The sequence below is a fragment of the Sceloporus undulatus genome, chromosome 5, assembly GCF_019175285.1.
Source record: "Sceloporus undulatus isolate JIND9_A2432 ecotype Alabama chromosome 5, SceUnd_v1.1, whole genome shotgun sequence".
Classification (NCBI taxonomy): Eukaryota; Metazoa; Chordata; class Lepidosauria; order Squamata; family Phrynosomatidae; genus Sceloporus; species Sceloporus undulatus.
Window position 1 is genome coordinate 8,134,834 of NC_056526.1, and position 27,868 is coordinate 8,162,701.

Genomic DNA, 27,868 nt, shown 5'->3' on the forward strand with positions numbered 1-27,868 from the left:
GCCCCTGGAGAACACAAAAAGGAGCCGCAAAAAGCAACTCCTTTTTGCGCCCTCCAAGGGTTCCATAGCTGCAATGGAGCAGTTTTACGATGCCCCTTCAGGCCTGCATCATGTGGATGCAGCCACGGAGGGGCGTCATGATGGCATGCGTGGTGTGGACCAATGCATGCCAAAATGGCGCCCTGGGGGTGGGGTTAGGGCATCCAGTGTGCGGATGCTGCACCCTAACTCTGCCAACAGGCCGGCACAAAGTGCCAGTGTGTATAGGGCCCTAATCCACAAATGTAATTTTTTACAAACTCTTAAGATATAGGGCACGCGTCCCCTGTAGGTGGGGAAAAAAAGAGTGACTTTGAGCTGAAAGATGACCAGACAGAAAAGAACAAAATAGCTTTTCTAACTGTCTTTAATCTGTCTTTTGTTAGAGGCCAGGCTGTGCTTGGTTTAGAAATCAAGCTGCACAAGAAATGAACGGTAGCCCTTTGTAATGCTGGAATGAGCAGGTGGTATGTCAGGATCTATTGGCACAGCTCAGGGTGACTTGGAATAAATCCACTAGAATTGCAGCTGTTTAATCATAGCAACAATAATAAAAACATCCCTGCTGCCCTAAAGAATTGTTGTTGTATGCCCTAAAGTTGTTTTTGACTTAAGGAGATCCTAATGTGAACCTATCATAGAAGTTTCTTGGCAAGACTGGTTAAGAGGAGTTTGCTATTGCCTTCTTCTGGGGCTGAGAGAATGTGATTTGATCAAGGTCACCCAGTGGGCTCCCATGGCCAAATGGGGATTGAAACCCTGGTCTCCCAGAATCCTAGTCCAACACTCAAACCACTGCACCATAGGGGCTCTTTCCCTAAAATATACTGCTGAAATAAAGAACATATAGGACCAAATCTAATGGCTTGATGTTACTGAAGGATAGATTTCGATTGAACACTAGAAGGAACTTCTTGACAGTATGAGGTGTTTGACAATAGGACCAAATACCTAGAGAGATGGTGGGGCATGTTTCTCTTCAAAAAGAGGCTGAACATCTACTTGCTGGGGATACTTTAGCTGAAGATCTTACGTTGAGCAAGAGGGTTGGATTCAATGGCCTATGGGACTAATTGCTCTAGGATTCTTCAATTCTATGAATAGGACTGGCTTTTGGTGTGAGAGGACAGTGACATTCATTCACTGTTATTCAAATTTCTGGGCTCATAATTCTTTTGTGTTATGTATTTGTGTTTTGAACAAGTCCCTTAATGATGGATTTCAGCAAACTGATAATAAAAAATGTTGATCCTACAGATACGCCCATCTCTGGTAGAACATACCATATTTAGGCCTGGCTATAACCAACTTATACTTACTAAATTGTTGTGTGCTTCAACTTATTTTCAACTTGTAACAACCCTAAGGCTTTTCCTGAGGCTTTCTTGGCAAGACCTTTTCAGATGGGGTTTGCCTTTGCCTTCCTCTGGGGCTGAGAGAGAGTGACTTGCCTAAGGAAATCAAGTAGGCTTCTGTGGCTAAGCAAAGATTTGAAGCTTGATTTCCCGGAGCCCTAGTCTGACACTGAAACCACTACACCTCACTGGCTCTCTCACCCACAAAATACCAAACATAAGTATAAATGATAAACAAACTAACGGATCAATTTACATACCAGTAATAAATACCCTAGACACCAGATCCTGTCTGATCTTGGAAGCTAAGCAGGGTAAGCCTTGGTTAGTACTTTGATGGTACACCAATGAATACCAGGTGCTGTAGGTTATATTTCAGAGGAAGGAGCTGGCAAAACCACCTCTGAGTACTTCTTACCTAAGAAAACCCTATGAAATCCATGGGGTCACCAAAATCCTTGAAATAAACATATAAAAAGTTGATAGGCAACTTGAAGGCATGTACACACACACAATAGAAATAGGCACCCAGTCTTTATTATTCCATTTCCTGTCCCCCTTACTTTCTAATTCATTTTTGCCATTTATCTTATGGTGCTTGGCTCATTCCTTTTTCATTTACTTAATTGCCATTAGAAAATTTGTCTGATCAACTGAGAAGCTGTAAGACTGCTTGTCAATAAGAACACCAGTATAGTTAGCCCTCCATATCCACAGATTTTTTATCCATGGTTTCAACCATCCATGGCTTGAAAATATTTTAAAAAGATACAAATTCCCAAAAGTAAACCTTGATTTTGCCATTTTATATAAAAGCTGCCACTTTACTATGCCATTGTATTTGTTGGGACTTGAGCATCCACAGATTTTAGTATCTATGGTGGAATCCAGGAACCAACCCCCAGTGGATACCAAGGGGCCACTGTATATCATGTTCTCTCCAGGGACTTTTGTCCCTCTGCCACTGTGCTACAAATTTCTGTCTTGGGTTGTTATATAGACAGCACTGAAACAGGACATATCCCAGAGTTTCCACAGTTGACTGCCCACATGGGTATCAGGATTTTTTCAAGAAGATCCCTCTGAATTTGCCTAATGCAGCTGCAGAGGGAAAGTATTCATTCTTGCCAAGGTAATTACTCTCCTGCACTTTGGATGCACACATTTGGGTATATCTGATGGAAGAGCACTCTCAATCCCCAGTCTTGTCCAAATACAATTATGTATGCTTACCAGCTTCCACAGTCTCTTTGACCATCACAGCGCAGTATGGATCAATGACATCTCCTTGGGAAGGCAGGTAGGGGCCGCTGTCAAAGTTGGACAGGCCGATCCGAAGAAAGGGTGACATGGCCGGCAATCTGTGGGCCAGAAAGCAGACATGGATGGGATGGTTTTTCAAAGCTGCCTTTGCCTTTTTGACTTTATCACCCACGCCAAGCCTAGGCATTTAACCCAGAAGCCCTTTATCCATTCCAAATGCACTTCCCCTCTCTGTTTCCCAGCCAGCTGAGTTAGCAAAAGTTTGCAACACAGCCAGGCACACCACAAGACTGCTGCTCGATCTGTCCGCTCAGCTGCATCGCCGGAGGCTCTTGTGTTGATCACCAGGCAGTGGCCAGGAATAACTTTGCTCAGAATTAGATATTGGATGCTGTCACAGGAGGAGAAAAAAAAGAGGGTGTGCTCACTGAACCTTGCAAAGTCAAAAACTGCCACTGGCCCTCATTGGAGAAGGAGGCAAAAGCCACATCATTTGCCTTTTACCAAATGACACTGCAAAACAAGTGCTTGGGAGACTGCATAGTTAAACATGATGCTGTCAAGTGTTAAATGTGCTATTTATATACAGGAGGGAAAGGAAGCTGGCAAGATCTTTGGTAAATCACCCCTCTCTTGCAGAAAACAAGAAGACAAGAAAACATCAGCCAGACACTTAATCAATTGCAGCTAAACCCTAAGATTTTCATTTGGGATTAGCCTGGTGTAGCAAAAAGAGCAGAACCCTATGGCACCTCGAATAGTAACATCCCCCTCCAACCAACTATGAAATAAAAGAGAGCCGCAAGAGGAAAATGAAAGAAAACACTCTTAAAGCAACAAGATCAACATTTCTCTTCTCTCCCCCTGCCCCCTCCCCAGACATGAGTTCAGCTCAGGCCCCCCTCAATGAACCAAATTACATTCTGGAAACTGATCTTCTAAGAGGGAGGAAGAAAATCAGGATTCCTCTTCCTGGAGAAAATGCAACAATATAACAAAGATTAAGCAAATTGTCTGATTATTATTATTGTTATTATTACTTGTTAATGAATTGAATACAATTGTTAAATTTTGTCATTAACTGTTATTGTTAATTAACTGTTTATAGGGGGTTGGGGTGCTCATTGGCAAATGGTTCAAGTTATAAGTAAACTTTTAAAAACAATGGATGAAATCCTGCTGGGATGTCTTCATAAACTGACTTACATCTGTGGAAATTAGAACTGGGCAGTTCCATAAAATCTGCATCCAGTAAAGGCCAGGTTTTACTTTACTATGCAGGGGATTCAGCAAAATGTCTGATGCACATTTGGACCAATCTGAATCATTCCCATTGTGCATCAGGAGACTGGCAGGGGGATAATGTCCAATGGGCATTTGGTCACTCTTGTTGGTGTCCCATTACACTTCTTAGCACTTCTGCTACATATCTAAGTAGACATCAAGTTATGTAATGTAGACCATGATAGAGGATTCTAGCCAACAGTTTTATAGCAAGAGATGTAAACCCTAAAATAATAATGATAATAATAATAAGTGGTGGTAGTAGTAGCAGCAGTAGCAGCAGCAACAGTAGAAGAACTGAAACCAAAGAGAAGAAAAAGATTATGACATACTGAGTGCATCTGGGAAAAGAAAACAACCGAGGCTCTAGTGATGATTTTTGCTTTGGGAATAATTCTAAAAGCACTGACCAAACAGCCGAATGAAATCATAACAGAGAGGTTCACAATATAGGCCGGGTCTCCCTTATCTAAAATTCTTGTGGCCAGAAGCATTTTGGATTTTAGATTCTTTTGGATTTTGGAATACCTGTATTTGCATATATGTACATAATAAAGTATCTTGGAGATGGGACCCAAGTCTAAACACAAAATTCATTAATATTTCCTATATACCATATCTACTTAACCTGAAGGTAATTTTATACATAATATTTTAAATAATTTTGTGCATGAAACAAACTTTGTGTATGTGAACCATCAGAAAGCAAAGGTGTCACTATCTCATCCACCCATGAAAAAAGTTTTGGTTTTTGGAATATTTCAGATTTCAAAATTCTGGATAAAGGAGATTTGACCTGTAACACAATTACAAAAAGTGACACTGCTTGGAATATGCCACATTATCTGACCTCACTGATTCCCAGATTATTACATCAGATCTGAATTACTGATGGTCCAAAACACCAGTCAGTAATGCCCAGTAGACTATGGAACCAAATTATAAAAATTACATATCTCCTTTCTGTGATATGGTGAAGGCTGGGTTTTTGTTGTTGTTGTTGTCAATATCAGAGACCTTTTGTGTATTTTAAAAGATTTTTACATACTTCTGTCAAGGCACAAAATCTGACATAGTGCTCTTGGTTGCCTTGTTGCATGGGCTATTATGCAGTACCATTGGATGGACTATTTGTGTCCTTCAGTGCCTCATCTTTTGTGCTTGCTGTGTATGAAAATTGAGCTACACAAAAAGCAATGATGACAATTTTACCCAGAGATTTTGTGCATAAATTGCAGAAGATGGGAAACATGGCACAGAGGTTTGAGTGTTGGACAATGACTCTGGAAACCAGGGTTCAACACCAATGCAGTCTTACACAACCAAAATCTCACTAGTTTTGTGAGATTATCTCCTCATCCCCAATTATAACATGAATTTTGGTAGACTATGGTGCGGGACAGACCGTCAAGAAACAGCAGTCTGCCAGCACCCATTTTTGCTCCTCAGGGATGGCATAGCCCCCAAACAGCGTGCCGCCACTGCAGAGCAAAAAGAACCCACAGTGACATCATGAGTGCACCATTGGCTGCCGCTACATAGTGTGGTCGCTCCGCCCCTGGACAACCCTACTTTGTGTCCAGGCCGGCGCAAAGCACCAGTTTGGATCAGGCTCTTGGCTGCTCCCATACTGCAGTTTAACACCACTTTAGTAGCCACGATTCAATGCTATGGAATTCTGGAACTGGTAGTTTTGTGAGATATTTAGCCTTCCCTGTCAGTGAGCTCTGGTGCCCCATCAAACGACAAATCCCAGAATTCCACAGCACTGAGCCATGGAAATGAAAGCAGTGTCAAACTGCTTTATTTCTGCATTGTGGCTAGGACTGACAAAAGTGACCCTGGACAACATGCAGCCATTCATGTCATGGACCTAAAAATATTCCTGCCCAGATGCAGAATGCATTCTAGTCATATTATTGACAAATTACAGAAAGCTCTCACTCTTGCCCTGGGAGGATTAGGAAGGCCTTCTACATCAGACAGACCATAAACATTTCCATGTCATTTTTCTAGAACCAAATTGCAGCTCATGCCAATACTTTCCACCTGCCAGTGTGAGCCATCCAGAAAACAAACTGTCTGTCCTCTAATTACAAAAGAGCTTTGGTGAGAACCAAAGGTGTCTGGTTGCACATGAGGAATCTCACATTACTGTAGTAGCATTCTGGGCTGCATCATCAGAGTCTCCTGAAATGCCCTGTGACTCAGTGACCAGGCTTAGGGCCCATTCCCATTATGATTTAAAGTGAATTGCTGATCACTGTATATATACCTCGTCCCCATTGGAAGCGGTTTCAGATGCAACTGAGATCATTTGGAACTGCTTGGAAGTGAGACAAATCCAAAAAAAACGTTATTTCCAAACACTAGTTTTTTGGTGGTCCTTTTGAAAAGAAGCGATTCAGAAGCGTGTTCAACAAGTGTGAACGACGGATCTAAATCACATCCCTGCCAAAGTTACACTCACTGGGAGCTGGTCTTGGTTGTTTCTGTAAAGTCGCCTCTCCGCTGTCCTCCTCCACCGAGCAGGAGACCATGCACCCAACTGATCAAATACTCCCCCCAATAAAACATGACAAAAGTGTACCCATGCCTCCTAGAGGATGTTCTGGAGGGTATTGTGGGGATGATTATCTTTGAAAGGAGGTGTGTGCATGTGAGCACATCAGTCCCTGCAGTTTCAAACTCAGCCTTTAAGCACTGTGCCACCAAGGCAGTGGTGTCACCATGCTTAGAGTATCACCTGGTAAGGTCTGACTCCCCTCCACATCCCCTTAATGATACCACTGGTACCACCTATACTTTGTTCTGCTAAATGAATAGACTTGTACATGAGTATATACACATATATCTCAGACAGTGAAGTAGCTGTACTCCTGGGCATTACTTTTTTAATAGAAAAAATGGTACCAGATGCAGAAATAAGATGGAAAGAATAGAGACAGTTTCTTACAACACACACACACAAAAAGAACAGCAGCTCAACATGTTTATCAATTTTTAAAATCAAAATAACAATATATCCATGTGAAATGAAACAAACACTTCAGATAAGCCTTGAATAAGCAAACAAAACATTCAGAACAATTTCTAGAGGCTACTCGAAGGCTTCTTCCAAAATGCATCCAGGGATGACACTTCCTTTCACGAGCATCCACCCTGCTTATAATTTCCATTTTGGTGGCTAAATTTATAGACCTATGTTTTTAAAAACTTGCTGGGGATAACTGGTGAGGGAGGTGTAGCTGTTGTCTCCTTTTCAGGTGTTTTGCTGTTTAAACATACGCAATAAGGAATTCTAGAGGCCGCTGCTATTTACCTTGCATGTTGTAGGCAGGCCCACATGCCTACACTAGCATCAGCTGAAGTAAAATACAGTTCTTTCCCATTTCAAGCTTTATTATATTGCCTATTGCAAACATGCTGCTGCAAACCATCTCTAACAGACTGTGGTTCTCTCACCCTCCTTCACCATTTTCCAAATGCTGACACTGCAAGAGAAACTTTCAGCTAGATAGAGGACAAAGAGGAAAAGAGGGAATGAGAAGGAATTGAAAGATTTTGTTAAAAAAAGAGTTTCCTTGTTGAGGTGTTGTTATCTGAGATATGCCTGCACAGCTTTCTTAGCCACACTCAGTAGAAGCCACCTTATCCTGAAATTAAATCATTGGTCCTTCTAGTTCAGCAGGGTCTACTATAAGTGCCTGTGGCTCTCTGGGTTTTCTAATACAAGATTATTTCTCATTCCTATCTGAACATATCAAGGGATTAAACTGGGTTGTATCCATGCAAATCCTGTGCTGCCTCAGTTGCAGATTAACTTCTGTAAATTAATAACCAACCAGTAATTTCAGAGTAAGGAACTGGCAAAACCACCTCTGAGTATTCCTTGCCTAAGAAAACCCCATGAAATCCATAGGGTCATCATAAATTGACAGCTTACTTGAAATCACATACACATGCAAAGAGGGTGCATCTACACTGTAGAAATAACACAGTATGGCACCACTTGAAGTGCTGTAGCTGCATCTTAGGGAATCATGGGATTTGTAGTTTTACAAGGCCTTTAGTCCTGACAAAACGGGCTCACCAAACTACAAATCCCAGAATTCTGTAGGATGGCGCCACGGCATTTAAAACAGTGCTAACCTGCATTATTTGTACTGTGTAGATGCACCCTGAAATGCAACTCTGTGTTTTCAACTCAGTTTGCACCAACCAAAATATTCAGAGGACAACAGGGGAAAGTGGCAGGAGGAGAGAGAAAATAGGATATTTTGAAAGAAGCTGAAAAAATGGGATGAGTGAGGGTTAATTGGGACTGTTCCTGCCAAACTGGGAGAGTTATTTATGTATCTCTTAAAAACAGAGTCTGAAATATGTTGACAGCAGAGCTTACAAAGGTTAAAAAGAAAATGGGAAAAGTTTGTCCTCCCCACCACCTTTTGTTCCTTGCAGAACATGGAAAACTCCAGCTGGACAAATTCTCATTTAATAAGTGTTGTGTTGTTGTTGTTGTTTTTTTAAAAAAACCTGAATGAGTATACTCTGATTAGTAGCTGTGGTTGGCATTTAATGTATCATGTTCAACAATGTCACTTCTCCCACTCCTGTAGTATCACTAGAAGATCACCCCTTGCAACATGACCAGAGGTCTCAGCTTTTGCCCATGAAATCCCAGATGCTCCTAATTCAGTCTTTTTAGGCCTATGCATCATGAATTCCTCACCCCTGGTCTATGCGAATATACATATGCATACTATGATTTGCATTCATCATGTGGAAGAGATCTATTGGCTTGTAATCAGACTGAGGTAGTCATGGTTTAATGTCAGTGGCGTTGTGGTAAATTGTGAAATGCAGGCACTCAGCATTACAATCCCAATAGCAATGCTCCCAAAGAAGGTAAAAAATTTTAGGGATTTATATTGACTTATACCGGGATGGGCTGTCAAAGGTGGTCACATACCTTGGAGGTCTGCAATCCTCCACTAGACCTGCTCCTGCCTATCTATCTATCCTATCGATCGTCTATCATATGCTATCTATCCATCCCCTAAATACCCATGGTTGGCATTTTTATCATGTTTTGGGGGCCTCCTGGGCTATAGTGGTGGTTCTCAAACTCAGGTTCTCTAGATGTTTTGGACTTCAGCACCCAAAAGCCTCAGCCATCTTAGCCCATGGCCCGGGATTCAAGGAGCTGAAGTCCAAAACACCTGGAATTCCACAGTTTGTGCATCACTGCGCTAGAAGATCTTTGGAGGTATTTTGGAGCAAAAGAGGGTTTTTTAAAAAAAAAAATTCACAAAAATTATTGGTGTTTTGTGGATTTTTCAGGCTATGTGGCCTAGAAGAGTTTTATTCCTGACATTTTGCCAGCATCTGTGACTGGCATGCCGCCCGATGCTGGCGAAATGTCGGAATTACTCTTCGAGAACCTGGTCACAATAGCCCGAAAAATCCACCAAAAACAAACAAACAACAAACAAAAACCTATGGGATGCTGGCCATGAAAGCCTTCAAGTTCACAAAATGGGTTTGGGCCAGGGGAATCTATAAATATGGGTGAACAATAAGGCCCCGCACGCTCCCTAAATTGGCATATTGGTAGCAATCTCTAAAAGCAAAAATCTTTTGGAAATAACTGTTTTCCATACCTATGGGGCCCCTGGAGCCAAGAAAAGGGCCGCTGGAGATTGTGGGCAGCCATGGTTGCAGTTTTGTCGACATGTCTCTACACCAATAAACCAGTACTAGTACTAGCAGTTTTCCTTCGCCTCTAGGAGCAGGTCCTTTGGAAACTATGTGTGCCTCAAGCTCTGTCGACTTTAATGGTGAACCCATGAATTACAATAGGAACTTTTTTTTTTGGCAAAGGATCCGCAGAAGTTGGTTTTGGTCCAGCTCCTTCCCTCGGAATGAGCCGGCCGCACCTGGTCCTTTTCCATCCAAGTGCGAACAAGAGCGGTTTAGCCTAGCTTTCAAGATCAGATGGGATCTGTTGGCCTGGAGGGATTTAGGCTGTGGCTGACAACGATAAAAGAAACGGTGGGGGGTTACAAACTGCCATTAAGAGTACGCGCGGAGCGTGTACTAGGGTTAGGGAGGTGCTGGCTTGCCGCAACTCCCTACCCTAATACGCGCGCTGTGCGTAAAAAATGATGGCGGCCGTTCCAGACGGCGGCCTCAGGGACTCACGGCCACCTGCCTCTACACGGGGGCGGCGTCGGACCTACGTCCTCACGTCCGCGACAGGGCGCCTGAGGGCGCCCTTTCCCGCGGACCGGAAGGAGCTCCGTTTCGGAGCTTCCTTCCTGGTTTGCGGTGGCGCTTTGCTCGCTGGGGCAACAGCCTTCACACGGCTGCGCCCAGCGAAGCAATGGAGAAAAGGGTCCAAAGCGGCCCTTTCTCCTTCTCCCCCGCCGCCGTGGGGTGTCCCTGGGGCTTGAAGCCCCAGGGACCCCATTTTCAGGCTGGCGGGGAAGCGGCGTTTTGCTTGCTCCCCGCAGCCTGAAAGCGGCGGATCGGGGCCATCAGCAGCGGCTGCCGTTCTGGCACTGAATCCCCGATATACCGGGAAAGGGGGCGGGTGCAGCCCGCCCCAAATTGGTGGTCTATAACCCTGCCACAGTACAAATTCAATGCATATAAAAGTGAAAAAGCAATTTACTACCAGCTAAAAGTTAAAATTCACTGGGGATATGGAGGCAGCACTCTTGGAAGTGGGAAAAACTGCAAATAATAATATTTAAAAATTGATTTGTTTCCTTGGGAGAACACCACAAGAAATTTTAGTCAAATTGCACCCACTCCCAAACCTGGTTCCTTAATCCCAGACAATGTTACTGTGATATTGTTATCCAAAAAAAAAAAAAAAAGGTTGGGGGAAGCTCTCGCTTCTCTGAGTAGCATGGTGAAAAGGCGAGAGCTTAGTCCCTGTGCCCAGGAGACTCTAACAAAGAAGAAGCCCTCTACTCAAAGAAAGATTACCGACAGAAAAAACAACTGGCAGAAGAGGTGTGGGATCTAAAAGACAAATATTCTTATCGCATTTATCTGTGTCCAGCTGTAGGCAGCCTGTAATCCATCCATGAGCACCATCTACAACCCAGACTTCTGCACGGCTTTTCAAGAACGGATTCCTCCCCCTCTGAAAAAAGTGCCGGAGAAGTCCCGGTTGTAGACAGGCCCCAGCCTCGATATGGCTGCCTACAGCCTGGAACACTGGCAAATGCGATACGACTTGTTTTTATCTTTAGATCCCAATTCCGTCTGCCGGTTTTTCTTGTGTGATAAACTCAATTTGACATGTTCCATTCGGCCATTTTGCTGCCTGTTGGGAAAAGCAGTGGTGGCAGCCTTTGGCGGCTTCCCCTCAAAGAGCGCTAAGGGGAATGCACTTTGAAGTTTTTGAATAAACATTTGTGTAGTTTGCAGCTTTCTGGCTTCAAATAAGCAAGCCATCCCATTGAGGCATATCACGGCTAACATAGTTCCATTTTCCTGCTTTGCCTCTTTCATCCTTTTTGACATGTCAACATTTTCTTAGCCCATTGCCCCTGGTCACCTCTTGCACACTTCACAAGCCACAATTTGTCATTGTGCCCTCCTCACCTTCCATCCAGCCTTTAGGGTGAACACAAACAGTTATGCCAGCTGCAACTTTGTAATCCTTTGGCATCATTTCCTTTCGTCATCAGTGACATCATTACATGCCATTTATTATTATTATTATTATTATTATTTTATATATATTATTATTCTATTAAAGTTTATTTATATAGTGCAGTAGGATTTACATGGCACTTTACATAATCATCAAGCAAAATAAGATAAAAGAGTCTGCCTATGGCATATAATCTAGAGTCAAAGGCAACCAAAATTAGAAAATAACAACTTTTAATTAAATTAACTCTAAAACAGTGGACTATAAAAACAATACACACTAATTTTAACTCTCAACTTACCATAGGTCATATAAAAACTATCACATTCAATATCATATCGACTACGAGTTAGTAACTGCGCAGTGCGCAGCTTTTTGCGTTAGGTGGCTTGGGTTAGCCCAGAGAGCGAGGATGCCTGGGGTGGCTAACCTCTGCTCTTCAGATGGCCCGTAGTGGGAGGGGGGAGGTTTGGATGCGGGGGATCATGGGCCGGGGAGGGAAGGGGTAAACATCATTACGAGCGGAGCTCCTATCGAGGTAGTGTGTGGGCAGGGGGAGGGATGGCGGTGGGAGAAGGGACTTGCGTTCCAGGGGAAGGGAGAGATCGATGCATCATATCTATCTCTCCTTCCGTCCCCTCCCAACCTTAGGGACCTGAGTGGTCGCCCAACCGTGCCACAAACCCTGTCGCTGCTCCTGTGCAATGTCAGATCAATAAACAACAAGACCCACATCCTCCACGACATGTTGGAGGATCAAAAGTGTGATCTGGCTGCATTACCGAGACCTGGCTTGGGCCTGAAGGGGACGCTGTTGTGGGCTCAGCCCTGCCTGCCGGGTTCTCGGTGAAGGACCAGCGCAGGTTAGGTGGGCGGGGTGTGTGGGCTTGATACATAGGAACATCGTGCCCCTCACCAGGAACCACATCCGACAGACGGCCTATATCGAGTGTATTTACCTGACCCTAAAGGCTAGGGACAGTCTAGGGATTCTGCTGGTGTATCGGCCACCCCTGCATTAGCGGACTCCCTAACGAGCTGACACAGCTGGTCGCTGAACTGATATTGGAGACGCCCAGGCTACTTGTCCTGGGCGACTTCAATTCTCCTCACGACCAGCTATGTTCCACTCCGGTGCGGCTCGGGAATTCATGGAGACCATGGCGCCATGGGCCTGTCCCAGCTGATACAGGGTCCTACGCATTGTGCGGGTAATACTCTCGATTTGGTCTTCTGTTCGGATGCGGAAAATCCGTGGGCGGAAAAGTTAATGTTTCCCCCGTCATGGACGGATCATTTCCTGGTAGATGAAAATCAAGGTCTCTACCCAGATCCCCCCGGGGGTGGTGGACCATTAGGATGGTCCACCCTCGAAGGCTGATGGAACCTAAAAGGTTCCAGAAGCTTTAGAGGGGCACATGGTTGGAAGTGACGGTGATTCTGTTGATGCCCTCACCGGTATCTGGAATACGGTCTCTCTAGGGCTATACACAGCATCGCTCCCAAGCGCCCCTCTCAGGCCTGCTTCCAAGTGTAAGCCCTGGTACACGGAAGATCTCGGCAAGGAAGCGGGAACGCGACGGCTAGAGTACCGTTGGCGGAAAACCTTTGCTTAGACGACAAGCTCTCCTAGACCAACTGTTAAAGGAACACGGAGAGCAATACAACAGCAAAGAACTCGTTCTATGGTGCTCGTATTGCGTCCGCAGAGTCACGTCCACAGAGTGTTCAAGGTGGTCAGGGAGCTAACTCAGCTCCCTCCGCCCTGAACCAGAATCCTTGAACCTTCTAAGGCCTGCTGTGACCAATTTAATAACTTTTTTGCGGATAAAACCTCTCGCAAAGTGAAGGTCTTAATGCTGACATTCAAGCAGAACCTAGAGTAGAGGTATCCAGAGCCTCTGTGGATTCTATTAAACGGATCGGTTTGAGTCGGTGAGTACCGAGGACGTGGACAAGATCGTCGGAAGTGTCGGAAGACAACCTGCTCTCTCGATCCCTGTCACCGTGGCTAGCGCCCAGGGGGGACGGCGGTAACTTATGTTACGCCGATCATTAACACATCTTTGAGGGAAGGCAATTTCCATCAGAATAAAATTGCCATTGTAAAACCTATATTAAAAAAAGCCCTCCCTCGACCCCTGGTACACAATAATTATGCCAGTTTCGCTGCTGCCATTCTGGGTAAGTGATCGAGAGGCGGTTGCGATCCAGCTTCAGACGGTCTTGGATGAAACTGATTATCTGGACCCATTTCAAACTGGCTTCCGGGCAGGTCACGGGTTGAGACGGCATGGTCGCCTTGGTCGATGATCTCTCTGGGCATCGACAGGGGAAGCGTTGTCCCTGTTGGTGCTCTTGGACATCTCAGCGGCTTTCGAACCAAGACCATGGTATCCTTCTGGGGCACCTGGCAGATGGGAATCGGGGCACTGCGCTCCAGTGGTTCCGGTCCTACCTCTCTGGGAGTCCCAGATGGTGCAGCGGGAGACGTGTGCTCCGATGAGAGGCCCCTTAAAACTGGGGTCCCTCAAGGAGCCATTCTGTCTCCCAGCTATTTAACATTTACAGAAACCGCTGGGAGAGATCATCCGGAGACATGGGGGCGGGGGTTACAGTACGCTGATGACACCCAATTATCTTCTCTATGTCTCCGACTGATGCAGTGACTGAAGATGGCAGTCTCTCCCTCGAGGCCTGTCTAGATCAGTAATGGGCTGGATGAGGAAAAACCGACTCAAGCTGAATCAGAGAAACGGAGGTACTTGTGATAGGTTCCCCTGGCCCAGGAATGGTGGTGGTTCACTGTCCTGAATGGGGTCACGCTCCCTGGAAGGACTCCTACGCAGTCTGGGGGGTCTTCTTGACTGTCGCTTCACCTGACTGCTCAGGTGAATGCGACGGTCAAGAGCACCTGTTTATCAGCTTCGGCTTATTCGCCAGCTGCGTCCATACCTGGCCCAGAGGGACCTAGAAACTGTTGTACATGCTCTGGTAACCTCGAGATGGATTTCTGCAACGTACTCTACAGGGGCAACCCTTATACCAAACCCGGAAGCTTCAAATGGTGCAGAACATGGCAGCAGGCGGTCACTGGCGTTTCCAGGGCCAGCATATAACACCTGTGCTGAAAGATCTCCATTGGCTGCCCATCCGCTTCCGGGCTCAATATAAGGCTTGGTGATCACCTAATAAAGCCCTAAATGGCTTGGGCCAGGATTCTGAAGGACGCCGCCTCTCCCCGTATATTCCGTCCCGCACCCTCAGACATCCGGGCAGCAATTACTGGAGGGGGCCTGGGGCTAGGCTTTCCTCCACCTTGAAGGACATTCTCCATCGCCGTCCCCGCCCTTTGGAACACGCTGCCCACTGAGCTCCGCTCATCAACCTCCCTGGCCCAATTCAGAAAGGATTTAAAAACCTTTCTGTTCCAACAAGCATTCCCCGAATAAAATCCTGTGGGCCTCCCTCCTCTCCGTGGCCAAGAGGTTGGGCTATTGGGGCTTTTAGCTTATATTTTTATGTATTTAGTTGTTTCCTGTTTTTATTGATTGTACCTATTCTGTTTTAACATATGTTGTGAGCCGCCTGATCTTGGGAAGGAGCGGGATAAAAATAAAAACTTTATTATTATTTTTGTATATTAATAATGGAAAGGGCATTTTTTTTTATTGAAAGCTAGAGAAGGAGATAAGATGAAGCAACAAAAATAGGTAAAGCAGCTTCCTCCATGTCAGGAAGACCAGATGTCCTAACCAAGGCAAGGCACCGCAAAATGTAGGATACAAAGAAAAATGTAAGACATTACCAAACAAAAGCTAAAACGCTAATAAAATACAATTCAGTCATCTTAGTCATGCTCAAATTGGAGGACATTATGGAATTATTCTGGACAGAAGATTGAAATGTAGGACATGTCCTGGAAAAGGAGGATACAGGTCACCTGCTCCAGTTGACCCAGGAAGGTTGCAGTGGCAGTCCAATGCATCTAGTGCAACAACAGGGACTAGAGGCACCTCTGCTGCTGCCTGCGCTGATAGCTGTGAACACAACAATGAAGTGAGTGCACATAGTCTGTGGTCAGGGCAGGAAAACTTGCCTAGCCGAATAAGATGTTCCAGGAAATAGAACAGTTTCAATGAACAGGCAAAACCAGAATGTAAATATTTGAAACTCTGTTCATGAAACGTGAAGGCATAAACTCAGAGCTCACCAGATAAGGGGTGAGGTGTTAGCATGGTGATTTCTGTTCTTCATCACAGTCACAACTAAGCAAGGTGGAGCTCACCTGCAAAAGTCCCCGTCTGCCATTTGTATCAAAAACCAAGTTCTGATTGCTAAATGCTAAAATGCTAAATGCAAAGCCACATTGAATCCTAGGGAGATGGAATGGGTTAGAAAAGTTTGCAAATCCTAATTACATCACAATCTGATAAGCTCCTCAGAAATAGACCCAATTGACTCCAATGAGACTATGGACTAAACTGCACTGCAGAATGAATGCAGTTCACCCACTTAACTGTCATGGCTTAATGCTATAGAATCCGGGATTTGTAGTTTTGTGAGATGTTTAGCCTTCTCTGTCAGAGAGCTCTGGTACCACAAACAAATTGCAAATCCCTGGATTCCATAGCACTGAGCCAGGGTAGTCAGAGTGGTGTCAAACTGTGTTAGTTCTGTAGTGTACATGAAGTCTAACTCCTAGACAAATATATAGAACAGTGGTGGGTAAACATTAGGCCTGCCAAATTTTCACAGATGGATACTGGGCAGGGTGACCAGATGTCCTCCTTTTTCAGGACATTTCCTACATTTCAAAATGTCCTCTATTTTGAACATGACTAAGAAGTGCAAATTACATTATGTGAGTGTTTTTTAGCTTTCATTTTGTAATGCTACATCAGTGGTTCTCAAACTTGGTCCTCCAGGTGTTTTGAACTTTAACACCCAGAAGCCCCAGCAGTTTGGCCAACAGTCAGGAATCTGGGATGTGGAATTCCAAAACATCTGGAAGACCAACATTTGGAAATCATTGGCCTACATTTTTCTTCAATGTCCACATTTGCTGTGCCTTGTCTCCTTTGTGGTTATGACATCTGGTCATCCTGAAACTGGGGCATATGTGGCCAAACAATGTCAGAGTGAGTGTAAACTATTTTGTGTTTGAACTCAGTTTGCAGTGATTGAAATAAGAGAGGGACATTTGCAGAGTGTGGGTTCCTACTGGCTGCTCAGTACAGGAAACTAGAAAGAGGAAGATCTGCAAAAATGACCAAGGGAGATCTAATCTGCACTATGGAAATAATGCAGTTTGGCATGGCTTTAACTGCCATGACTCCATCCTATGGCATCCCGGGGTTTGTAGTTTGTTGTGGCACCAGGGCTCTCTGATAGAGAAGGCTAAATCTCTCACAAAACTACAAATTCAAAATCACCATAGCGTTGAGCTATGGCAGTAAAGCCACGTCAAACTGCTTTATTTCTCCTGTGCAGATTAGATCGGAAACCCTAGTGCTGCTCTGGAGAGGTTTCTGGAGGTTTTTCAGCAGAGGCTGGATGGCCATCTGTTGGGAATGCTGTGATTGTGCATTCCTGCATGGCAGGGGTTGGACTGGATGACTCTTGGGGTCTCTTCCTACTCTATTATTCTAGGATTGTATGATTCTATGAATTCTAAGTAGCTTGCTCTGAGAGTCTAAGCTCTTCATTTGGGATGGAGAATGGTATCCCAACATGAGTGATGGAGCAAGATTCAACTGTAAGGCAAGTTGACTTTTCACATGGTACATGAGGAGTATCTTGTTTGTTGCTTCATGCATCAAAATGTCTTGGGTCATCCCTGACTGATAAGGACTTTAAAGCCAAAAGGGGAAAGTGTGGTCTACAGACTGAATTACCTCCAACACTCTTGGTGTCACATCCACAAGCCATCCAGTGGACCCTTTACACTACAAAATATAACACTTTGATTCCACATTAACTTCTAGGGCTGTATCCAATGGAAACCTTAGCTTTTGTAATTTGTGGAAGCACTAGACCATCCAGATGAGATTCCCAGTACCCTTCCTAAGCTGTAAATCACAGGCTTCCATAGGCTGGAACCATGGCAGTTAAAGTGGAACCACACTGTTTATATGTATGTGAAAAGGCTGTAGGACACCTTCCCTTGAATGACTATATATAGATATATCCATACATATGTATACCTCCAAAATCCAATAGTTTGCCTCTTTCTCTCCCCACTCCCCAGTAACCACTAAAAGTCAGCCAGAAATAAAACCAGATGTGACATCACATCAATTCGGTCTCACAAGGACATACCAGTGTGGCCTGCCAGTGATGTGTTTACAAACTATTTCCTTCCTCTCCCAACCTGTGTAAAAGCTTGTGGAAGACTATTAGCAACATTCAATAAAATATTTGATTTCTTTTTGAGCATTCAACACATCAACTGCATATCTAACACAGCAAGTGCTCAGTTCCTCCTCTTGCAGAAACCACTGTTTTTCTAAAATAAACTCAGATGACTACAATACACATCCATACTACAGATCACTCTCTCCGACAACAGAAAGAGTTCACAATCATCTCCCAGTGGCTAAAAGGTTGATGGGGTACAGAAATGCACAGCTGCCTTGAACCCCATCTTGGGAGAAAGGCAGGCTGTAAATTAAATCAATCAATCAGTCAATCCAGGGGAAGGCAACCTGCGGCCCACGGGCCAGATGCGGCCCGGCGAGGCCTTGGGACCGGCCCCAGCCCGGTCCTGCCACCGATTACCGCCGGGGCCTTTAGCCTCTCGCGCGCAGGGGCAAGGGGGGCAATTATCTATAGACGCCTCAGAAACATGCATTTATATTAACGTTTTTTAAAAAAAATCAGCAAATTTTTTTGCGTGTCCTCCACTTTTTTTTAAAAAAAGCGTCCACCATTTGAAAATGTTGTCCTACATTTGTCCCGGTTTATTTATTTATTTATTAAAAATTATTTAATTATTTATTTTTTGGCTTTGGCCCCGCATTTGTCTGAGGGACAGCAACCCGGCCCCCGGCTCAAAAAGGTTGCCTACCCAAGTCAATCAATCAATCACTCTTCTCTTATAGCTTGAGACAATGAAGGATATCACACAACTGAAATTGGAAGTATAATCCAGTGTCATCCAGACACAGACTCATGCGGATTCACGTTATTGCATGAAAGATTACCATACGTGATCGCTGGCAGTCTGAACGCATTCTGAATGCAATCACACGTCAATCCACAGTTAAGTAAATTCGGTGAACTAGCGAAGTCACAAACCCTATTCCTAGGTAACTTCATACTCAGTGCGCTGTTGTTTGGTGTGATGTGCATGTCTCCTTTGGCCCTGGTCCCCCCCCCCAAATCCGGAAGGGGGGGTTTCCTATGAAGCCACTCTGCAATTCTGCTTCAATTTTGCTTCCACTTGTCCTTCAGCATTGCTGAGGGATGGGGGGCTGCTGCCTGCTAATTAAGAGGCATGGACCGGGAGCTATTGGATAACCATTATATTCACATTTTAATGTGACAAGAGTGATATGTGCTCATTTTAACGTGAATAGAGCATGTTCTTTCAACCATTCTTCCCGCCCCCCCAACCTTTTTTGTAAATTGTGGGGTTCCTTGGTTCCTGTCTCTCACTCACCTAAATATGCTATACTCCAGTCATCTGGAGTCTCACTGAGCATGTACAAGGGTGCCAGTTCGCAATCAAGAACCCACCGATGTGATGGCTTGCTTTGCATAGAATCTGGGTCGCGTTCGGGGAGGCCATTACAGTGAATTTAAGGTGTGATAGGTAATCACATAATTGCGTGAATTTTCGAACTGACCTTGCTATCTTCTCTTTCAAAATTGAGAGCCTCCCGTCCCATTTGATAAACTCCAACATGATACACATTTCACTATGTAGGCAGCCTTTGGTCCTCCAAATGTGCATAGATACTAGCTCCCAACAGTCCTAATCTGCATGACTTCTGGTCAGGGATGTTGGGAGTCAGTGGCATCATTGCCCCTAGTTCGGGGTGTGTGGCCTGCACCAGGTGACCCCCTAAGAGGGGGTGACACCAATGCTCCTCAAACATCTGCCTTTGGGCAGAAACAGGCTGTTGCATTCACCTGGGTCCCATTAAAATGCTGGAGAGATGGTATGAGTGGGGTGAGGCTCAGTGGGAGAAGAAAGGAGAGGGCCCTTTTTTTAAAAAAAAATAAATTTCAAATTTCAAAAAATTAATTTTTATCCTCACACTTTAGAACCATAGAATCATAGAATCGTAGAGTTGAAAGAGGCCACAAGAGCCATCCAGTCCAACCCCCTGCCATGCAAGAAATCTAAATCAAAGCATCCCCAACAGATGGCCATCTAGCCTCTGTTTAAAGACCTCTAAGGAAGGAGATTCAACTACTGTACACTCCAAGGGAGTTTGTTCCACTGCCGAACAGCCCTTTCTGTCAGGAATTTCCTCCTAATGTTGAGGTGGAATCTCTTTTCCTGGAGCTTGCATCCATTGCTCTGGGTCCTAGTCTCTGGAGCAGCAGAAAACACACTTTACCTAATTTTCACTTTAAGCACATGAAACTATGCATATGTGAATGCATTTAGGCTGTGCAAACGAGATTGTAATTTAAAAGTATCATTTAAATTGTGCTTGTTGTTTATGACAACTACTACCATTACATTCAGTGATATATGGGAATTATGATTTATGAATAATATTAGTACAAAAATATTACTAACGATTTTGTATGGTGAGGTATAGGAGGAGGTCAGTGGAGAGTGATACCACGAGTTACCGCACCAGGTGACACCAACTTAAGTCATGCCACTATCTGAAGTGCGACAGGCTCCCTGTCTCTTCTCTCTCACAATTAATGTCTGCACCAAGTCCTCCCACCCCAACATTATGCTTCTGTAGGTATCTTTCAGTCAGTGGCATTACTACGGGGGTGCGGGAGTTGCAGGGGGATGCAGACTGCACCAGGTTACATCCTAAGGGAGAATGACTGCTCCTCAAAAACCTACCTTTTGGCAGAGACGGGCTGTGGCATTCATCTGTTTTGCTTTAAAATGCTTTAAGATATGATGAGAGTGGGGTGAAGCTCAGTGGGAGGAGAAAGGGGAGGCCCCCAATTTTTTTTAAATTAACATGACAATGTTAAACTGCATTAATTCTGTAGTGTGGCAGCAGCCCAAGGCACAACCTTGTCTGTGTTGAAATAGCAAATGTTTGCTAGCCTCCTCAATTCAAAATGTCTTTTACCCAAGGCTGTCCTAGCAATTTGGAGTTCAAAGCCCCCAGAAAGACCTCTCCCTGGCAATTACAAAAAGCAATAATAATTTTGATAATTAACATGTTTTTAATGGCACTCAAAATTATCTGCCTTAGGGGGCACTCTCCTTCTGCCAAATGGCCTACCATGCCAAGTTAGCAACCTTAACAGGAAAAATCTGGCTAAGTAGGAAAGTAATGCCCCCCTGCCCATCATGTCAGAGAGGCTGTTGCAAACCAGTTGGTGTAGCATGTGGCTATATGGGCACTTTGATAAACTTACTTTCTTGGGTAAATGCAGTGGCATCACTAGGGCATCACCCCGTGCAGTAACTCACTCCCCCCATTGACCTCCTCCCATACCACACCATGCAGAATCCTTAGTAATGTTTTTGCTACTAAAGTTACTCTTCAGTTGTAATTCCTGCATATCACTGAAATATTTAAATATTTTTTAAATTAAAAATTTAATTAAAAAATTAGACACCTCTAATTTATCCTCCAAATGAGCCGCACTCCACTCACACCATCTCTTCATCTGAGGTCCAGCATTTTAAAGGGATGTAGGCAAAGATCCAAGCCCTTTTCTGCCAAAAGGCAAATGTTTTGGGAGCACTGGTGTCAAACCCTCTTATAGTGTCACCTGGTGTGGTCTGCACTCCCTGCAACTCCCTATTGAAACCCCTGGGTAAATGGCCTCTGTTATCTCCTTCTAATACTCATTGTTGCCCTACAGCTACAACCCCAACTCCATGTCTGCTGATTAGGGTTGCCAACCTATGAGGGGGAAAAACCCAGTCATATGTGCTTCTGTCCCTTTTTAAAAACAGAACCAACAGATATTTGCTCTACTGAAAGTAGTTGTAGCAGTTTTTTCACAGTAGGAAGCAAAATATGATTTCTTGCTCATTTTGGCAGATTAAATGCTTAAAGGGATAGCTAAAGGGGGAAGGTTCTAATGTTGGCAACTCCGTGGCCAAATCTTTAAAGTGCTGTGCAAAGAGGAAAGTTTGGGAAGTTACACCTTGTGCCAATGACTGCAGCCCTGGGATAGAAGAAGCTATTGTTAGAAGCAAGTGCTCTTTATGCCATGTGAGAGCAGCACACCTGCCAACTTTTCACACATGACAATTGGGATATATGGCCAAGCAACATTACAGTGTGGTCAAGATTTATACTTGATCTAATTTGGAAAAGTGGTATATAAATAAACATTATTATTATTATTATTATTATTATTATTATTATTATTATTATTATGGTAGATGTTAATGAGGAAGAATTCACAAACAGTTTGCTTTTGCGTGAGCCTATAGGGGAGGTAAAATCTTGCACCCTCCCTTCCACTGAGTTAACCATGTGCAAACAATTTTTGCATTTTGAAATCAATGCAGTTCAAAGCATATCACAAGTGAAAATCAGGACATCCACAGGCAAGAAACATCAGAGTCTGTGGATGGCAAAACTTATTACTGAAGAAGAACGCACAAATTAGGAGAGGCTACAGTGGTTCGCTTTTGCCTAAGCCTACTGAGAAGGGCAAGTTCCCACCCCCTCCTCTCCGTTGTTGAGTTAACTGCATTTCAACAATTGTTGCACTTCACATTCACTTTGCAGCAACTGAAGTAGACTGAGGACAAAAGAGGAAAGTGGGAGGAGGAGAAAGAAACTGGGACATTTTAAAAGCAGCTGAAAAATGTGTGGTGACAGATTAATTAGGATTGTCCTTTTTTGGAGGGATTGTCATTTTCACAGGTTCCTCCATCAGCCTCACTCTCTCAGCCAAGTCGGAAAAATCGGAGCAGCAGTGGTGAATTGTGGGCAAAAAACAAACAAACCTTTTAAAAATAGGGAGTTGCCAGCTGATTAAGAAAAATGGCCCAGTTTGTTCCTGTGCTTTGGGTTTCTTTTTGGCGCAAAACAAAATATTCACTTTCTCTGGCTGTATGTGTGTGTGCCTTCAAATTGCCTGTAGACTTATAGTGATCCCATGAACCGTCATGGGGTTTTCTTAGGCAAGGAATCCTCAGAGGTGGTTTTGCCAGTTCCTTCCTCTGAAATAGATCCTACAGCACCCGGTATTCTGTAGGTCACACTGCTGCCAATGTCACAGCGACAGATGATATTTAAAAACTGACACTGCTGGTAAAGGGGAAAAAAAAGACTGGGAAAGTACCAACAAAAAAGTAGCCCAAAATATCAACAATAAGTAATCCAGAAAGATTTTTTAAAAGTTCTTTGCCTTTCAGTGCTAAGTTTAGAGTATCAGCATAACATTGCAAGTGCTCCCAGCTGGAGGAGAAAGTGCAGTTCTTTTTGACAGCTGAGGAGTTCTCCACCAGCCTCGCTGTCTTGGCTACATTATCTCTGATGGTCGGATTGTCAATTTGACTCCTTCTTGCCACCCACTTCTCAAATACACCTTCTTACCTGCTGTCCAGGTTGAGGCCTTCCTCCCTGTTTCTCACCGCTTTCACAATCCAGCCAAGGTGTTCTCAAGGAGCCCAGCTCGGTCAGTGTGGGTGCTGTTGAAAGTGCTGCAGCTGCCGCTCTCACTCAGCCCAACCACCCACACACCCTCCATCACCTCCTTCACGGATGCCGTTTCAGCTTAAGATGTAACACACAGCCTTTTCCCAGCTGCCAGGGCACCAGAGAGCATGCGGCTCCCCTCTCTGGAGGGCACAGACTTCTTCTTCTTCTTTTTTGCAAATAAAAGAAATGGGCCCTGTCCCTCCTCCATAACCAAAACTGAGCTCCCAACTTCCTTCTATTGACGCCTTCAAGATAACTGGGGTATGTATGCACCCAGACGAGTATACAGTAATGATTATTTTTTGAAAAGCCAATTAAAGAATTGTGAAGTTGAAGGCTTTCATGGCTGATATCCATAGTTTTGTGGGGGTTTTTTGGTGGTTTTTTAGGCTATGTGGCCATGTTCTAGAAGAGTTTATTCCTGATGTTTCGGCAGCAGCTGTGGTTTGAAGATGCCCGCCACAGATGCTGGTGAAACGTCAGGAATAAACTTCTAGAACATGGCCACATAGCCTGAAAAAATCACCAAAAACTATCTATCTATTGTTGTTACATGACTTCAAGTTGTTTCCCACTGATGGCTAATCTATCATAGGGTTTTCTTGGTAAGATTTGTTCAGAGGAGGTTTGCCATTGCACTCCTGAGGCTGAGTATATGTGACTTGCCCAAGGTCACCCAGTGGGTTTCATCGCTGAGCTGGGAATTGAACCCTGGTCTCCAGAGTCCAACATGCAAACCACTGCACCATGCTGGCTCCTATCCATCCATCCAAGTATTGAATGTATACCCCACCAAATGGGATTCAAGGCAACTTACAACAATTTAAAAGATACAGCTAAAGCATTAATACATAAAAGTTAAAAAGGAATTAAATATTTTGTTGTTGTGTGCATTCAAGTTATTTCTGATTTATGGCAACCATAATTAAAACCTGTTACAGGTTTTCTGGGGCTGAGAGGGTGTCACTTGCCCAAGTTTCCATGACCAAGTGGGGAATGAACCTCGATTACCAGTCCCAGTTCCTATGCTCAAACCACTAAACCATGCTGGCTCTCCATTAAATATTACTCTTATTAAACATAATTACCACCTGATGTTTCATTTTATGCCTTTCCATGAGAGCTAAAAGAACAGCACTTATTCTGTCAGCAGCACATAGCAAAAGTAATTGAGTTTTTTGTGCTCAAAAATGTTGACTTTGTGCAAGACCATTGGTTTTATGCAAAAGCAAAATGCTTTTTTGCACAACAAATACCTCACAATTTTTTTACCAAGAAAATATCTCAGAATGCAAAATATGGAAGAAATTTTTATTTTAAAAAAGCATTGTAAATTTTTTTTGAATTTTGTTGTTGTTGAGTGTGAGAATCAAATAAGCAAAGAGTTAGTTCCCCAACATACTAAACCATTGCTGATCAGCCTATGATCTTCAAGATGTTTTGGACTGCGATTCCCAGAATCCCTCACTGTGATAACCAGGGCTTCTGGATACTCAAACTGAAACCATCTGGAGATTCAGTTTAAGAATCACTGCTCTGAGAAACAGTGGGAGCATATTTCCATGCCTTTCACATTCCAAGCATTCACTGACCATCTAAAAAGGGCTTTTGTTTAGAGTTTCTTGATATTTTCCCCCTCCTATTTCAAAAAACCTGCAATATCTGTTTGACTAACAAGAATGATAGGAGAAATGAGTGAACATGGGACTGAAGCTACATCTCTTGGAAGGAAGGCTTCTGAATGACTCTTACAAGGGTGATACTGGATGCATCCACACTGCAGAAATAATCCAGATTGACACCACTTTAACTGTCATGGCTCAATGCTATGGAATTCTCAGAGACCTTTTGTGAGACATTTAGCCTTCTCGGTCTTAGACTTTGGGTGCCACAACAAACTACAATTCCCAGGATTCCATAGCATTGAGTCATGGTAGTTAAAGTGGCGTCACTTTGGATTATTTCTGCAGTCAATACCACTTTTTAATTTTCAAAATTATAGGCAATTACATTTCTCACATGTTTTCCTGGAAGAGCTGCCATGCCAGAAATTTAGCAGGTGGAGTATTTCCTGAGTACTGCATAGAGAAACATATATACTGTATGTGCTTTCAAGTTGTGTATCAGTTTAAGGCAACCCTATGGATTTTTACAGGATTTCTTAAGCATGGAATACTCAGTGGTGGTTTTGCCAGTTCCTTTTTCTGAAAAATAACCTACAACACCTGATATTCATTGGTGGTCTCCCATTCAAGTATTAACCAGGGTTGACCCTGCTTAGTTTTGAAGATCAGGTGGGATCTCCTTTAGGGTATTTCAACCAACATAGGACAGTAAGGAATCATCACCGGGTGGATTTCATGTGCTGTGCCATTATCTGGCAGAAAACTCCCAATATGAACAGTTTGTAAGCATTACAGATATCTAATGCCATATCATACAATATAGATATCTTAGTCAGATTGTTTCCATGACTTTATTATTCTTGTGTGGAGTTCAAAAACACAGGTTGTGAATTTCTAACAACTATCATAATACCTTATTATCTTATGCAGAAATTTCAGTGTTTGGACTGGGAAAAGCACAATTTGGTATTGTTTGGCTTCAAGTCATTTCCAAGTTATGGTAACCCTAAGACAAATCTATGATAGGGTTTTCTTGGCAAAATTAATTCAGAGAAAATTGGCCATTGCCTTCCCCTAAGGTCCATAGTATTTAATGGAACTTGATCATCCACAGGTTTTAGTATCCATGGGGGTCCTGGAACCAAACCCCATCAGATACTAAGAGCCCACTGTAATGCTAGGATTCCACTTTAACTGCTATGGATCCATCTTATGGAACCCTGGGATTTTTGGACAGCTTTAGTGCCTCATCTGACTACAAACCCTAGGATTTCATAAGACGCAGCCATGGCAGTTAAAATGGAACCATTGCACTTCAGTAGTGTAGTGTGGAAGGGCTCCTGATCTCCCAGAGTCCTAGTCCAACACTCAGATCACTACACCCCACTGACTCTGTGAAAAGCATCATTCGATGGGGTCTATATGTACAGAGATCCAAAGGGTCCAAAACACTCCACTGAGAATACTAACCAACTGTTAGGAAAATAAATGGAAACTCAGGGGACAGAGCGAGTGGAAATAGAATAGAGTGACTTGAATCCTAAACAGCATCTCAGCACTTGCCAGTGGAACATTTTTGTGTGTGTCTCATTTGATTGTTGTTGTGTTCCTTCAAGTCATTTTGGACTTATCAGGACATTATCACAGGGTTTTCTTGTCAAACTTGTTCAGGAGGGCTATGCCTTTGCCTTCTTCTGAGGTCAAGAGAGTGTGACTTGCCCAAAATCACCCAGTAGGTTTTCAGGGCCGAGCAGGAATTCAGACCCTAGTCCCCAGAGTCGTAGTCCAGCACTCAAACCATTACATCACATTGGCTCTGGAGGATGTCATTAGAACACAATTCATTTTCTCTGGATATTTTATTATTTCTGGTTGCTTTCCCCTGAGCATCTCAGTGGGAGTTCACATCAGGGAAATGTGGTGTTCTGAGAGTGATTCATACATGAGGAGGGACTTCTTTCAACAGACGGGTTGCATCTCACGCCAGTTGGAAGAAATGTTTTTGCCAACAGTCTCAAGAACTTGATCAGGAGAGCTTTAAACTGAGTTCCGAGGGGAAGGGAGACAATATTAAGGAAGGCGAAAGGGATGGCGAAAATAGTCAAACTGACATAGAGGAGACAAGGCAAACAGTGCAAGGACCCAACAGTGGGAGGCAAAAAAACTTGCACAGGCAGCAAGTAAAAGGAAACCATGGTCTGCGATGTCTCTACACTAATGCACAGAGCATGGGAAATAAGCAAGATGAACTCGAACTCCTAGTACAGCAAAGCAAATATGATATAATAGGCATCACTGAAACCTGGTGGGATGAGTCTCATGATTGGAATGTGGAAATAGAGGGGTATAACCTTATTAAGAGAAATAGGCCAAATAAGAAAGGAGGAGGAATAGCACTATATGTCAGGGACATTTACACCAGTGAAGAGATCCAGGACATCAATCATGGAAGCCAGGTGGAGAGCATCTGGATAAGAATCAAAGGGGAGGGAAACAACAAGGATGTTACGGTGGGAGTCTACTACAGACCCCCAAGTCAGACGGAGAAATTGGATGATATCTTTCTAGAACAGATGACCACACAGTCAGAAAAGAGAGATGTAGTAGTGATGGGCGACTTCAACTATCCTGATATTTGCTGGAAGTCAAACTCAGCAAAATCCTCAAGGCCTAGCAAATTCCTCACTTGCCTGGAAGACAATTTCATGGTCCAAAAGGTGGAAGAGGCAACAAGGGGGTCAGCTATTTTAGATCTGATCCTAACCAACAAGGATGACTTGGTTAATGGGGTGCAAGTGGTGGGATCAT

General features: G+C 43.8%; 1 protein-coding gene and 1 long non-coding RNA gene across 4 annotated transcripts in view; one reads left to right on the top strand and one right to left on the bottom strand.

Annotated features, from left to right (window-relative positions):
* Positions 1 to 23,413, bottom strand: part of PRKCQ (protein kinase C theta) — a 60,808-nt gene extending 37,395 nt beyond the window's left edge. Inside the window, exons 1-2 of one of the 3 annotated variants that reach the window (XM_042470326.1) lie at positions 23,331 to 23,413; positions 2,628 to 2,755 (exon numbers count right to left, since the gene is read on the bottom strand). In XM_042470326.1, coding sequence (XP_042326260.1) covers positions 2,628 to 2,745 — 118 coding nt within the window. In that variant the 5' untranslated portion in view covers positions 2,746 to 2,755; positions 23,331 to 23,413. Of the gene's footprint in view, positions 1 to 1,812; positions 1,833 to 2,627; positions 2,924 to 23,330 lie in introns of those variants that run through there. The other 2 variants (XM_042470325.1, XM_042470327.1) reach the window with 2 other exon arrangements.
* A 138-nt stretch (positions 23,414 to 23,551) lies between these two features.
* LOC121930981 overlaps positions 23,552 to 27,868 on the top strand; it is an 87,015-nt gene continuing 82,698 nt past the window's right edge. The window contains exon 1 of the long non-coding RNA XR_006104048.1: positions 23,552 to 23,696. This is a non-coding gene — a long non-coding RNA (uncharacterized LOC121930981). The remainder of the gene's footprint in view (positions 23,697 to 27,868) is intronic.